Raw genomic sequence first — 12,500 nt, forward strand, 5'->3', positions numbered from 1 at the left:
GGTGCTGAGAGTTGACCAAGAGAAGGGGGCCAGCCCAAAAGACTGCCTTAAAAATTCTTCTTTTTCTTCAAATCTTAAACAAAATGAAAGAAAAAGAAACGAATACACATACATTTTTTTTTATTTTTTTTTTTGCCCCGCGCCACTTCGAGGCGTGAAGGAGCACAACTCTTGCGTGTGATTCTCTGTTTCTCTTTCTATCTAAAACACACACCATTGCTACTTTTTTGGTCTTTTTTGTTGTGGATAGAACATGGACACCCCTTGCCACTTGCCTTTTTTTGATGGACAACCTCATCTGTTTAATCGCATTTCCTTTTTGAGAGCGTTTCTCTCTTCCTTATGGACACTTCCAAACGGATCGGGATCTTTGGGATTCGTTTCCAGTCGGATGGACTCGGAGAAAGCTTGGGACGTTTTTGCCTCTCTGAGGCTATGCTAACTGAACTCTTTGACTGCTTTGCTGTTTTGTATGGACTGTCTTTGCTTCTACGCAATCCTCCCCAGCACACTGGAGTCCTTAGAACACACTTACAGGGTTTGGCAGGTAGGTCTCACTCACCTGCTCTTCTCATCTCCTCCTGCTCTTCTCTTCTCTTCTCTTCTCTTCTCTTCTCTTCTTCTCTGCCCAAACCCAATACCCCATTCACATGCGTTAAAAAACCCACACGGAGACTTAATGGTCTCTCAATGATGTGCTTTGACCTCTTATCAAATCATGCAACACTAAGCCAAGATTTAATTGCATTTTATTTATTATTCTTAATATTTTAATTTCCCCCTCCGCTGTGTCTCTGTGCTCTTGCACTGCGGTAAAGCCGTGTGCTGGAGCCAGGGGCAGGGCGGACCCCTGCTCATCACCCCTCCCTTTTCAAGGACTCTCTGAGCCAAAAGCACAGAGAGTGAAAAGCCTTCTAAACGAGGACATTACAGCGGTAGCGGAGACCCGCGCTCACCCGGCTGAACGGAGCCGAGCGTGGACAGCTTCGCTTCTCACCATCACTAATTAGACGGAGCACCTCACACACTCCGTCTCACTCTTGGTCTCACAGGCCCATGGAGGGTGTTCCTCTCACCCGCTGAAACGCAGAATCGCATCCCAGCGCGATGCAGACACCAAATACACGTTTGCCTTCAAAGCAGAAAGCTGGTGTGAACACAGACGTGCACTTTCATCTTTTTTTCCCTGGCAACGCTTGTACATAGCATCGAACAATATTTATTATGAAATATATAATATATATTAATATATAGTATGTTTACAAGATAAAGCTCATATGTCAAAACACAATCAATCGTCACGTGAATTTTTGCTTCTTTCTGTGTCTGAAGTCCTAGTCTGGGATGATATCTGTAGCCCAATATTTGATATCTCTTGAAACGTTGAATCATATACCTTGCTAGTCATAGGAATCTGTTGGATATTCAGAAGCTAGAAGGAAACAGTGTACCTGTGAATGTAATTTGTATTCAGCCATTTTTAGTACAATAAAATATTATTACCAACATTATGTCCAGTGTACTGTCATGACCTAAAGACTCTAAACAGAAACGCATGACTCAAACAGCCACGTTTATAGAAATATGTGAATACTGTGGCCCAAGGTGACTATACACAAATAAAACACTCCACCACCCCATGTGCCCCAGGGCACGGGCTCCGTGCGGTACTGCCGCCTGTCTGAGGTCCGTCTGCAGGGGGGGTGTAGACCCTGATGTGCTCCGTGCAATAGAGAACTGCATTCATCTGGAATGTGGGTGCAGAACTAGTCCCCGACTACAGGTAGCCTCTGTACAGAAGACTCTTTAAAACACACTACACACGCCATCTGTTGAAAGAGAGGCTAAGGGGAAAAAAAAGAGAAAAAGTGCATGTGTGTGTGTGTGTGTGGGGGGAGGGTGTTTGTGTGTTTGTGTGTTAATAACATAACACATTTTACTGAAAACTTCAGCTCTATTTTCACATTCTAATTCTGGAACCAGCTAGAGAAGCTTGATGACAAGATGAAAGAAACACACACACTCACACACACACACACACACACACACACACACACACTCACCGCACATTCACACACATGTGCACTCGTGTACATGCATCCTAAATTGGCACAAACACTAGAAATAATAAAATAAAATGAAATTTCACCATGAAGGCAGATAGGCAGTCAAGGTATGTGTTTGTGTGTGTGTGTGTGTGTGTGTGTGTGTGTGTGTGTGTGTGTGTGTGTGTGTGTGTGTGTGTGCGTGTGTGTGTGTGTGTAAGAAACAATGCGATGACAAACAGTGTTCTGGACAATGCGTAGGCATGCATGCCATTAAAGAGATCTCAAATTGAATGCAGCACTGTACGAAATTAAATCACAACTCCAGGCCTAATTATCAGTGTGATAAATAGCATCCCAGGGTGGAGCATCCCAAGCTCAGCCCCGTGACTCACACCCGTAACCCAGCTCCATAGCTCAGCTCCGTAGCCTAGTCCTGCTCGGGGGAGTGGTTTCTCATTGTAACGTGCTAATGAAACGCATGGCCCCTATCCCACAGGTCTCTTCTTCTCAAAGACTCACTTTGTTCTCAGCGACTATGAACCAAGGTCTGTGTGTGTGTGTGTGTGTGTGTGTGTGTGTGTGTGTGTGTGTGTGTGTTTTCCTTGTGGGCTCTAAACTAAGCGAACAGGCTGGGTGCATTTGAACAGATGGTGTGAGACAGTGTTTGGCTAAACAGGCCCTTTACCTGATATCATACAATTAATCCACACACACACACACACACACACACACACACACACACACACACACACACACACAAAGACACACACACACGCACAGCCTGTAAGCATTTTGTACCTCTCATACAGATGTGTTCCAGTTGCCAAATACAATATTTCCCCCAGGACTCTCTGAACACGCCCCCTGTAATCACCCCTCCCCAGCTCAATCTGAACTCGCCCCCTGTAATCACCCCTCCCCAGCTCAATCTGAACACGCCCCCTGTAATCACCCTCCGAGATCAATGCATCAGGCTTGTGCATGACTACCTAGAGAGACCCACCAGAGGGGGGCGCTCTTGTCTTGGGCTTAGCCTGTCCTCTCTCATGGCCTCATATGTGTCCAGGACTTGGCACACAGAGGGTGTCTGTTACTCCCCTGCCCCATTGTGTCAACCCTACCAAGCAGGACTGTGCCAGCTCTCTGGATAATCCACTCAGTGCCTCTCTGCAGGCTCCCGGGGCTCTAATTCATCATCCCTCTCCTCTCTCTCTCTCGCTCTCTCTCTCTCTCTCTCTCTCTCTCTCTCTCTCTCTCTCTCTCTCCCCATTTCTCTCTTCTCTTTTTACCCATTTCTCTCTCATATTTTCTTTCATTCTCATGTCGCTTACGTCTCTGTTTCTTTATTTCTTAACTATACAGAACTCCTCACTGGCTCTGCATGGTTATAGTGGGATTAACTATACAGAACTCTTCACTGGCTCTGTGTGGTTGTAGGGGGATTAACTATACAGAACTCTTCACTTGCTCTGTGTGGTTGTAGTGGGATTAACTATACAGAACTCTTAACTGGCTCTGTGTGGTTGTAGTGGGATTAACTATACAGAACTCTTCACTGGCTCTGTGTGGTTGTAGGGGGATTAACTATACAGAACTCTTCACTGGCTCTGTGTGGTTGTAGGGAGATTAACTATACAGAACTCTTCACTGGCTCTGTGTGGTTATAGTGGGATTAACTATACAGAACTCCTCACTGGCTCTGTGTGGTTGTAGTGGGATTAACTATACAGAACTCTTCACTGGCTCTGTGTGGTTGTAGTGGGATTAACTATACAGAACTCTTCACTTGCTCTGTGTGGTTGTAGTGGGATTAACTATACATAACTCTTCACTGGCTCTGTGTGGTTGTAGTGGGATTAACTATACAGAACTCTTCACTTGCTCTGTGTGGTTGTAGGGGGATTAACTATACAGAACTCCTCACTGGCTCTGTGTGGTTGCAGTGGGATTAACTATACAGAACTCCTCACTGGCTCTGTGTGGTTATAGTGGGATTAACTATACAGAACTCTTCACTGGCTCTGTGTGGTTGTAGGGAGATTAACTATACAGAACTCTTCACTGGCTCTGTGTGGTTATAGTGGGATTAACTATACAGAACTCCTCACTGGCTCTGTGTGGTTGTAGTGGGATTAACTATACAGAACTCTTCACTGGCTCTGTGTGGTTGTAGTGGGATTAACTATACAGAACTCTTCACTTGCTCTGTGTGGTTGTAGTGGGATTAACTATACAGAACTCCTCACTGTCTCTGTGTGGTTATAGTGGGATTAACTATACAGAACTCTTCACTGGCTCTGTGTGGTTGTAGGGGGATTAACTATACAGAACTCTTCACTGGCTCTGTGTGGTTGTAGTGGGATTAACTATGCAGAACTCTTCACTGGCTCTGTGTGGTTATAGTGGGATTAACTATACAGAACTCCTCACTGGCTCTGTGTGGTTGTAGTGGGATTAACTATACAGAACTCTTCACTGGCTCTGTGTGGTTGTAGTGGGATTAACTATACAGAACTCTTCACTTGCTCTGTGTGGTTGTAGTGGGATTAACTATACAGAACTCTTCACTGGCTCTGTCTGGTTGTAGTGGGATTAACTATACAAAACTCTTCACTTGCTCTGTGTTGTTGTAGGGGGATTAACTATACAGAACTCCTCACTGGCTCTGTGTGGTTGTAGTGGGATTAACTATACAGAACTCTTCACTGGCTCTGTGTGGTTGTAGTGGGATTAACTATACAGAACTCCTCACTGGCTCTGTGTGGTTGTAGTGGGATTAACTATACAGAACTCCTCACTGGCTCTGTGTGGTTGTAGGGGGATTAGATGCTGTTTGTTTCCTGCTCTGTTATGCCATTCCAGACCCATGTAGATCAGAGGAAAGCGATCTTACAGCCAGCCTGATGCAACCACAGACACACACAGACTTGGTTAATCTCTCTTTATGTTTCTATATCTTAATTCCACATTACAGTAAAACACCCGTGTGTGTGTGTGTGTTTCTTTCTCCATTCAACAGGCTCAGACATGGAAGTGGAATTCCACTCACATCGTCTTTGCAGAGCAGGGTTGCTGTCTTGCACACACACACACACACACACACACACACACACACACACACACACACACACACACACACACACACACACACACACACACATATCCATTGTACTAGGAATGTAACAGACAATGTGGTTAGATATTTGCATGGTTGTGTTTGTGTGTGTGTATATATGTACATATGCATATAAGTACATGTATGTGTGTATGTAAGTGCGTGTGTGTGTGAGTGTGTGGGTGTGTATTTATGTTTGTTTGTATATGTATGTGTGTGTGCGCCCATGCACTGGTTGGTGTGTGTGTGTGTGTGTGTGTGTGTGTGTGTGTGTGTGTGTGTGTGTGTGTGTTATATTTTTGGAAGGGGTTACTGTTGATCCAGGGGTAGATGTGTTTCTGCCCTAGTTAGGATGTCCTGCCCTGCCCTGAGTGGGACTGGTGTGTATCTGGCACTCGTGCCCATGGACCCTCATTTGTCTAGTGCCCAGAGAACACAAACACACACACACACTCACACACACACACACACACACACACACACACACACACACACACACACACACACACACACACACACACACATACAACCACTTGCCTATGATCACAAGCTCTTGGCTGTCCAGCCACATCTGGTAGTTTCACCGTGTGCTACTGATGCTCGTAACACATCTCTGTGTTTGGCTGAAGAAAAATACTTTTCAAACAGCCAGTGCGTTATCGTAGCACTGAACTGCAGCTTACTGCAGTGTTGTATTAGCGCACTCACCCACACTGGAGGCACACGTGGCTGCAACACGTCTGCACACCTGTAGGTGGTACTCAGCTACACCACTACTTTTCTTCTCAATGTCTTAGAAGTGAAACATCTGAGCCCAAACTAATGTGTTGTGTTTGTAATAGTGTTGTTTGTAATACTGTAGCTTGTGACAGTGTTGTGTTTGCAATGGTGTTGTGTTTGTTATAGTGTTGTTTGTGATAGTGTTGTGTTTGTGACAGTGTTGTTTGTGATAGTGTTGTGTTTGTGACAGTGTTGTTTGTGTCAGTGCTTGTCATGGTGTGGTGTTTGTGACAGTGTTGTGTTTGTCATGGTGTTGTGTTTGTGACAGTGTTGTGTTTGTCATGGTGTTGTGTTTGTGACTGTTGTTTGTAATGGTGTTGTGTTTGTGACTGTTGTTTGTCATGGTGTTGTGTTTGTGACAGTGTTGTGTTTGTCATGGTGTTGTGTTTGTGACTGTTGTTTGTCATGGTGTTGTGTTTGTGACAGTGTTGTGTTTGTCATGGTGTTGTGTTTGTGACTGTTGTTTGTCATGGTGTTGTGTTTGTGACTGTTGTTTGTCATGGTGTTGTGTTTGTGACAGTGTTGTGTTTGTCATGGTGTTGTGTTTGTGACAGTGTTGTGTTTGTGACAGTGTTGTGTTTGTCATGGTGTTGTGTTTGTGACAGTGTTCTTTGTGACTGTTGTGTTTGTCACGGTGCTGTATTTGTGACAGTGTTGTTTGTGACAGTGTTGTGTACTGCTTTCCCCTCACTATGTGGTCAGTAGAGCATTGTCCTGATAACTAGCAGCACAGCAGGCATAAGCACACACTGGCCTCCAGCTTCTCTCTCTCACTGTCTCTCTCTCTGTCTGTCTCTCAAATGCAAATTCAAATAGGTTTATTGGCACAAATTGTAATTAAAAAGTGCTGTCAATGTGATTCATAGAATTCTTAATATTAATACTGATAAAAAGGAAATTAAATATGTATATATTCCCCACTTGCTTTCCCCCGGAGGTCTTTTTCCACCAAGCACAGGTCCTCTACCACAGGGCTTGAGGGTCCTATGATGTATCTCTGCTGTTCCCAGGATTGCACTCTTCTGGACAGAGAGCTCAGATGTTGTTCACAGGATCTGCTGGAGTGATTCTCCCCATTTGGGGGTCACAGCCCAGGAACCATTAAAACAGGAAGCACAGATGCCTCCACCCTCCACATCTTTTTCAGCTCTTCTCTCAGCCCTTGGGATTTCTCCAGCTTTTCATGTTCTTGTTCCTGATGTTACTATACTATCTTTGCCCATCACTACTGTGCTGTGCTGCTTAGCCGTTACCATTTTGCAGGCTGTATCTGGACATCCACAGTGTCTTAGCTTGGTAATTTTCCAATTGATGGCCTTCTCTTCTTTGGTGGTGTAATCTACTTTGACCTCGGACCTTCCACCCTGTACACAGATTTGTCTGTAGACTATGCCAGCCACTTGGTTATGGTGTTCCATGTCCACTCTGCCTGCTGGCATCTTGCATTCCGCTGTTATGTGCTGGATTGTCTCAGGGGCATCTCTGCACAGCCTGCGTCTGATGTCCTGCCTGGTGTGGTAGAGCCTCTACTGATCTTGCATTCTAAGCTTGTTCCTGTGCTGCCATGATTAGCTCCTCCGTGCTGTTTTTCAATCCAGCCACTGGTAGGATTTTTCCATATCAGCCACTTCCACTCTCTGCTGGTGGCGCGCACCCTGCAGGGGTTTCTCCTCCCATGATGGTCCCTGCTCCTCCTCATTCCCATCCTCCTCGGATTCCTGCTGTCTGAGGTTCTCACTTAAGCACTTTATCACTTCATCACTTGGTGCCATCTTCCCGGTGTACACCTGGATCTTGGTTGTTTCATCCTGCATAGTGGCTCTGATGCTCACTAACCCTCTTCTTCCTGCCTTCCACTTAGTGAACAGTCTCGGAGTGCTGCATTTGGGATGAAACCCTCCGGGCATGGCGAGGAGTTCCCTTGTCTTGATGTCAGTAGATGATCTCCCCCTTTGGCCAGCTTATTATGCCAGGGGGGAATCTGACCACTGGTGCAGCGTAGGTGTTGATAGCCCAGATCTTGTTCTTCCTGTTCAGCTGACTTCTCGGAGTTTGGCTCACTCTTTGTAGGTATTTGGCTGTAGCTGCTCTCCTTGTGGCCTTTTCGTGATTCCCATTTGCATGTGGGATTCCGAGGTATGTGTGGCCGCCCTCAACATCTGTTTTACCTTCTGGAAGTGCGATCCCTTCGGTTTGAACTTCCCCCCCTCTCCTTGTAACCGTGTGACCACACTTATCCAGCACAGATCACATTCCAATGTCGTTGCTGTATGTCCTGGTGAGATGAATTAGTTAGTTCATGTGACATACAGCTTGATGTCATTCATGTAGAGGAGGTGGCTGATAGGCGCTCCGTTCTGTTTCTGGTATCCGTAGCCGGTATCCATAGCCACGTAGAACATCAGTAGGGACAGGGTGTTTCCTGGGTACATCCCACACTTGATGGTGACTCATCCTTTGGGTCTGAAGTTGGCTTCTGGGGTTGTCTTAAGTTTGTAATGTGTGTGTTTGTATATTGTGTAGACATATACACATACTCACATTTGCTAATTGATATATGTGATTGTGGCGTGTTTTAGAAACAATTTGACTTTGTAAACCTCTTCTCACTCTTTCACTGCACTGGAACTGCTATGACTCTGACTCTGTGATTACAGTGGGTCTGTTCCACTCTGACTCTGTGATTACAGTGGCTCTGTTCCACTCTGACTGTGTGATTACGATGGCTCTGCGCTGAGTCTGTGATTACAGTGGGTCTGTTCCACTCTGACTCTGTGATTACAGTGGCTCTGTTCCACTCTGACTCTGTGATTACGATGGCTCTGCGCTGACTCTGTGATTACAGTGGATCTATTCCACTCTGACTGTGTGATTACGATGGCTCTGCGCTGACTCTGTGATTATGATGGCTCTGTTCCAGTCTGACTCTGTGATTACAGTGGATCTATTCCACTCTGACTCTGTGATTATGATGGCTCTGCGCTGACTCTGTGATTACGATGGCTCTGTTCCAGTCTGACTCTGTGATCACGATGGCTCTGCTCTGACTCTGTGCTGTAAGCTCATTGGTTCCCTTCTGACTCTGACTGTGCTGGTGTATTTTAATGATAAATATTACCTCACTGTTAGCAACTAACTCTCACCTTTCAATTTCCATTTTAGTTTCAAAGCCTTATTGACTAACCCCTAACCCTTAACCCCTAACCCCTAACTTGCAGACAAGTCTGTGTCAATCCAGTGTCATGGATTAGTGAAGAGTTTAATCAATGCTTTTGGGCCATTAAAAGTCTGTCTTGTTTATACCCAGAAGTGTAAGGGGCCCGACACACACACACACACACACACACACACACACACACACACACAAACAAACAGTACAAGCTTATGGGTAGGCCTGCACTGGAGGATTCTGACTTAGGCAAGAGTAATGATGAAAATATGGTTAGTGTGATCAGGAGCTGTGTGTGTGTGTGTGTGTGTGTGTGTGTGTGTGTGTGCGCATGTGTGTGCATGTGTGTGTGTGGTCAGGTTTTGTTTATCCTCTAAGAAGTATGACTAAAACTGGTTCAACTCTAAAGTTTTCCAGACTCAAACCGCCAACGTGTTTTCCTCCTCTTCTATCTCCCACGCTCACACACACACACACACACACACACACACACACACACACACACACACACACACACACACACACACACACGCACGCACACACACACACACACACGCACGCACAGATATACACACAGACACACTCATACACACACAGGCACAAACACATACAATTTGACAGACAGGCAAACACAAACCTGACACATTACTAAGTGAACAGTGCTCTCTCTCTCTTTATCCCTCTCTCTCCCTCTCTCCCTCGCTCCCTCTCCCTCTCTCTCTGTTCTAATCTGCAGAGGGAGAATTAGAGCCGAGAGCTTACTGCTTATCAATGACAGAGATGGAAAGAATAGAGCTATGTTTAATAATGAATCACACACACACACACACAATCACACGCACACACCTAAAAGTGAGAGAATGGACAGTACTGTGGGAGGTGTTCTCCCCTGACTAATGCAAAAACATCGCTCCTGCCTTTCTTTGCATTTTGAGCTGTGATCTACTCAACAGGATGTTGATACTATAACTTTTGTCTGTAGATAAGGGAGAGTATGTGTGTTCGTGTGTGTTCGTGTGTGTGTATGTGTATTGTCTTTGGCAGTCTTGTGACTATATGAACAGCCTTACAGTGTGTGGAGTTATCAGAAGGTTGGAGAACATGCTGCTTCCTCTACACTTGAACTGAAACATATATAGATTAGGACATTCAGAAACGGTTACTGTCATCTACACCACAACCACCAAGTGGTTCGGCTGTAATTGGAGTCTATTGTTCTGCATTCAGATTTTACTGTCCAATGAAAGAAACACACATGGATACTAAATAAACCGTCAAAAATTCTGAAGAGGGACTTTAATCAACCAGTTTAAAGTTGATTTTAACAGTTCATCAACCACCTAAACACACACCATCTGACTTTTCAGTTTTTATCAGTTTTTGTGACAAATTTGTTTGTGTAACACTTTTTTGTAAGAATATTTTATCAGTTTGTGTAAAAAATGACTTTTAACGAGAGATTTTCGCTTTCATGTGAATAGTCAAACAGACTGTAAGGACACTGATGTTTTGCAAGGCTTGGATTCTTTCGACCTCTCACAATGTCACTGAGTCTACCCTTAAACACAATTAAACAAAGATTATTGACGTAGCAATGTCATACCATTACTGCCTCATTTTGATTGACTGTATTGCCTGACCTGAGATTTGCAAAGCCAAAGACTGTTAAACAAACATAATTGTAAGGAATCGACCGCACGTGAATATGTTGATGTCTAGTGACCTCATTAGAACTCTAGCTCCCCTGTTTCAGTGCATGTTATGGTTCTAAATGTTAATACTAATTTAAGACAAGATCCACACCAGACATTTTGAGGACAAGCAAACTAACAGTGCATTTTGAGATCCTTAAAAAATCATTTATCTCTGTATAACAAGATTAGTCACTCAGAAAGACAACAGTAGTCTTCTAAGATCTAAGATCATTAATGACGATGCAATCAACTGTCGGATTCGATTTTCAAATATTGATCATCTCCTAAACCCCAGACCGCTGTGTGTAGTCGGATTAGCTGAAATATGTGAAGATTTGTGAAATATGTGAAGTGAATTGCATTCAGTAGTGTCTCAGTTAGAATCTGTGACTTATCTGTGACTGGCACCAGCGTCCTTCTTTAAATGTGTTTTTGACTGTATCTGCAGTTCGGTCTTGGACAGAGTAAATGGTTCACTATAAACCTGCTCTACTTAAAACTGCTGCCTGAGACTTCAGCTCCTTTCCCTCCAACCGTTTTAGACCAATGTCCAACCTGCACTTTTAACCTAAATAACAGACGTGGAACACTACAGCTACAGCACGTCTTTCTCCTCAATAATAACATTCTGGAATAATCCAGACAGGATATATATTTGATCAAAGATGGCGCTATGTAGAGAAGTTAATGGCTTCAGTGTTGATGCTGATGGGGATATTGTGTCACTATTGCCTGATATTGATACTGTAGTGCACAAAATATGAATACATATACTTGAAAAAATGGGTTAAATTGCCAATAAATGTTCTTAACATGTTTAATAATTCTTATTTTTTAAATTTAACTGGTAAAACGTACTTTGTCAATATAGATAACAATATTTCCAAAAACACGACATGCCTTATGGGGTTCTGGAGTCCAATCTCGGAGCCACTCTGTTCTCTGTTTATATGTTGCCACTTGAATTTGAATGAATGTGGCTTTGAGTTCCACATCCACGCAGACGACACCCAAACTCCCACTCGGAGTGCATAGTCAACATGGTGAAGTGGATGAATAGAAATTCCCTAAAATGTAAGGTAGAAAAAAAATGCTGTGGGACCAGTGCTAACAGAAATAAAACGATGAGAACATAAGGAAGTATGTGCACACAGGTTCAGCCCATGCTGGGGACTCTGGGTCTACCGTTTGTCTCCGAGTTCAATTTTAAAACACACACTGATAGCATTAATTGAGTTGCTTTTTTAACCTGAGACACAGTGCTCATTTTGCTTTGAATGATTCTGACTCCTGCTTTTGTAATTCATACGACTTGACTGTAATTCGCTGTTTACTGTTTGCCAAAACAGATGATTAATGAGTCACAGCTTGTCCGGAATGCTACTGCCATGAGAGAGCACATCACACACAAGTCTAGCGTCATTATACTGGTTTCCAGTCTCATTCAGGACAGGTTATAAACTGCTACTGCTGGAATTTAGAGCATCACATGACTTAACACTATCATATGCAATGGACTTTCTGTCTCTGTGTAATAAAAGTCATTTGTTAAGGTTACGTGATGCAGGTGTGCTTAACATACCAAACGTTAACAGGAAAAGAAAGAAGGAGGAGGAGGCTTTTGTTCATGTGTACCAAAAAAGGAAGATTTGCCAAGAGTTTAGAAAGGCAACTTGATCACATCGTTTCAACAA

At 44.0% G+C, this 12,500-nt stretch overlaps 1 protein-coding gene across 7 annotated transcripts in view; it reads left to right on the top strand.

Annotated features, from left to right (window-relative positions):
- pcdh1b (protocadherin 1b) overlaps positions 1–12,500 on the top strand; it is a 134,642-nt gene that overhangs the window by 106,833 nt on the left and 15,309 nt on the right. Inside the window, exon 5 of one of the 7 annotated variants that reach the window (XM_035532135.1) lies at positions 2–1,511. The exons of the other annotated variants lie outside the window; for them this stretch is intronic. Within the exon in view, the coding sequence (XP_035388028.1) occupies positions 2–15 (14 nt within the window). The 3' untranslated portion in view covers positions 16–1,511. Of the gene's footprint in view, position 1; positions 1,512–12,500 lie in introns of those variants that run through there. 7 annotated transcript variants of the gene reach the window in all.

Source organism: Electrophorus electricus, chromosome 12 (assembly GCF_013358815.1).
Source record: "Electrophorus electricus isolate fEleEle1 chromosome 12, fEleEle1.pri, whole genome shotgun sequence".
In the NCBI taxonomy this organism is placed as follows: domain Eukaryota; kingdom Metazoa; phylum Chordata; class Actinopteri; order Gymnotiformes; family Gymnotidae; genus Electrophorus; species Electrophorus electricus.